Source organism: Buceros rhinoceros, unplaced genomic scaffold (genome assembly GCF_000710305.1).
Source record: "Buceros rhinoceros silvestris isolate BGI_N320 unplaced genomic scaffold, ASM71030v1 scaffold5846, whole genome shotgun sequence".
In the NCBI taxonomy this organism is placed as follows: domain Eukaryota; kingdom Metazoa; phylum Chordata; class Aves; order Bucerotiformes; family Bucerotidae; genus Buceros; species Buceros rhinoceros.
This window is the reverse complement of record NW_010416834.1, coordinates 1676-2761: the sequence shown is the minus strand read 5'-3', so window position 1 is coordinate 2761 and position 1086 is coordinate 1676. Positions and strand designations below refer to the sequence as shown.

General features: G+C 63.9%; 1 protein-coding gene across 1 annotated transcript in view; it reads left to right on the top strand.

Annotated features, from left to right (window-relative positions):
- The window catches only part of NXN (nucleoredoxin), a gene marked incomplete at both ends in the record, with an annotated part of 11835 nt that overhangs the window by 9177 nt on the left and 1572 nt on the right, over window positions 1-1086 (top strand). The window contains one exon of the mRNA XM_010137950.1: window positions 3-67. Within this exon, the coding sequence (XP_010136252.1) occupies window positions 3-67 (65 nt within the window). The remainder of the gene's footprint in view (window positions 1-2; window positions 68-1086) is intronic.

The following is a 1086-nucleotide window of genomic DNA, read 5'->3' as shown; positions in this document are numbered from 1 at the left end:
GTGCTGGAGCTGACGGATTCCAACGCCGTGCCGCTGAATGAGGGCCCCTGCCTCGTTCTCTTCGTAGGTATGGAGCATCGCGGCTTTGGCACAGGCACGAGCCTGTGCTCGGGAAGGGCGCTGGGCTACCTACCAGCTTGGCTAGAGCCGGTCACGGGGCTCAGAACCTGCCTCTGGTGGGACAGTGGCTGGGGGAAGGGCCATCAGCCCATTTCCATCGCCAGGAGCGGTGCCGCAGGGTCTGGAGAGGCAGTGGGGGGAGAGAGGTCCCTGTGGAGTCCCCCTCAGGGATTCAGGGGTGCTGACGGTTCTCCATACCAGAGAGGGGGGCTGCCAGAGCTGGTGCCCAGGGGCCCCTGCATCTGCCACCGAGCAACCTGAGGAGCAGCGGTTTGTGATGGGGCAGCGATTTGCAGGGAGGAGCTGTCATATAAAGATGTTTCGGTGGTGGCTGTGGAGAGGAATGCTGATGAGGTGTTGGGGACCACGAGAAACACGCTGTCACAGCTGCTGGTGCTGGAGAGGGGAAAAGCCTTTCTGGAGCAGGGACTTCAGGCACATGGGACATTGCAGAGGAAACATCGCAGGGGGGGATTACAGCTCTGCTCTGGAAACCGCAGCTTGGGGCACGAATCCCTGGGCAGAGTGGGGCCGTGACAGAGGAGCCTCTTCTGCCCTCCGCTGGTCCTTGGGTGTTCCCCTGTGGGGTGCTGGCTGCAGGACAGGGCAGGCTTTTCCCTGAAGTTCCTGTCGTCTTCCACTGCTGACCCGCACGTGAAGCTCCCCTGCAGCTGGGGACAGCCCTCAAGCTCATCCGAAGCACAGCTGGCTCATTCCTCATCGCTCCCCTGCCAGCGACGGACGGTTAAATCAGGCGAGGGTGGTGGGACCCCGGTGAGCCCCGGGGGTGGCAGAGGGGTGCACGCAGCATCCCGGGGAGCGAGCCGAGGGGTCCTGGGCTCTTGGGGGTGAGGCTCAGCCGCCCTTCTCAGAGCGCATCTGTCCCTTGAGTGCTCTGGAGTGGCAGTGGGGGCTTGCTGGAGAAGCCCCCCCTTGCCCTGAGACTGCCGGGATTGGAGGGGCAGG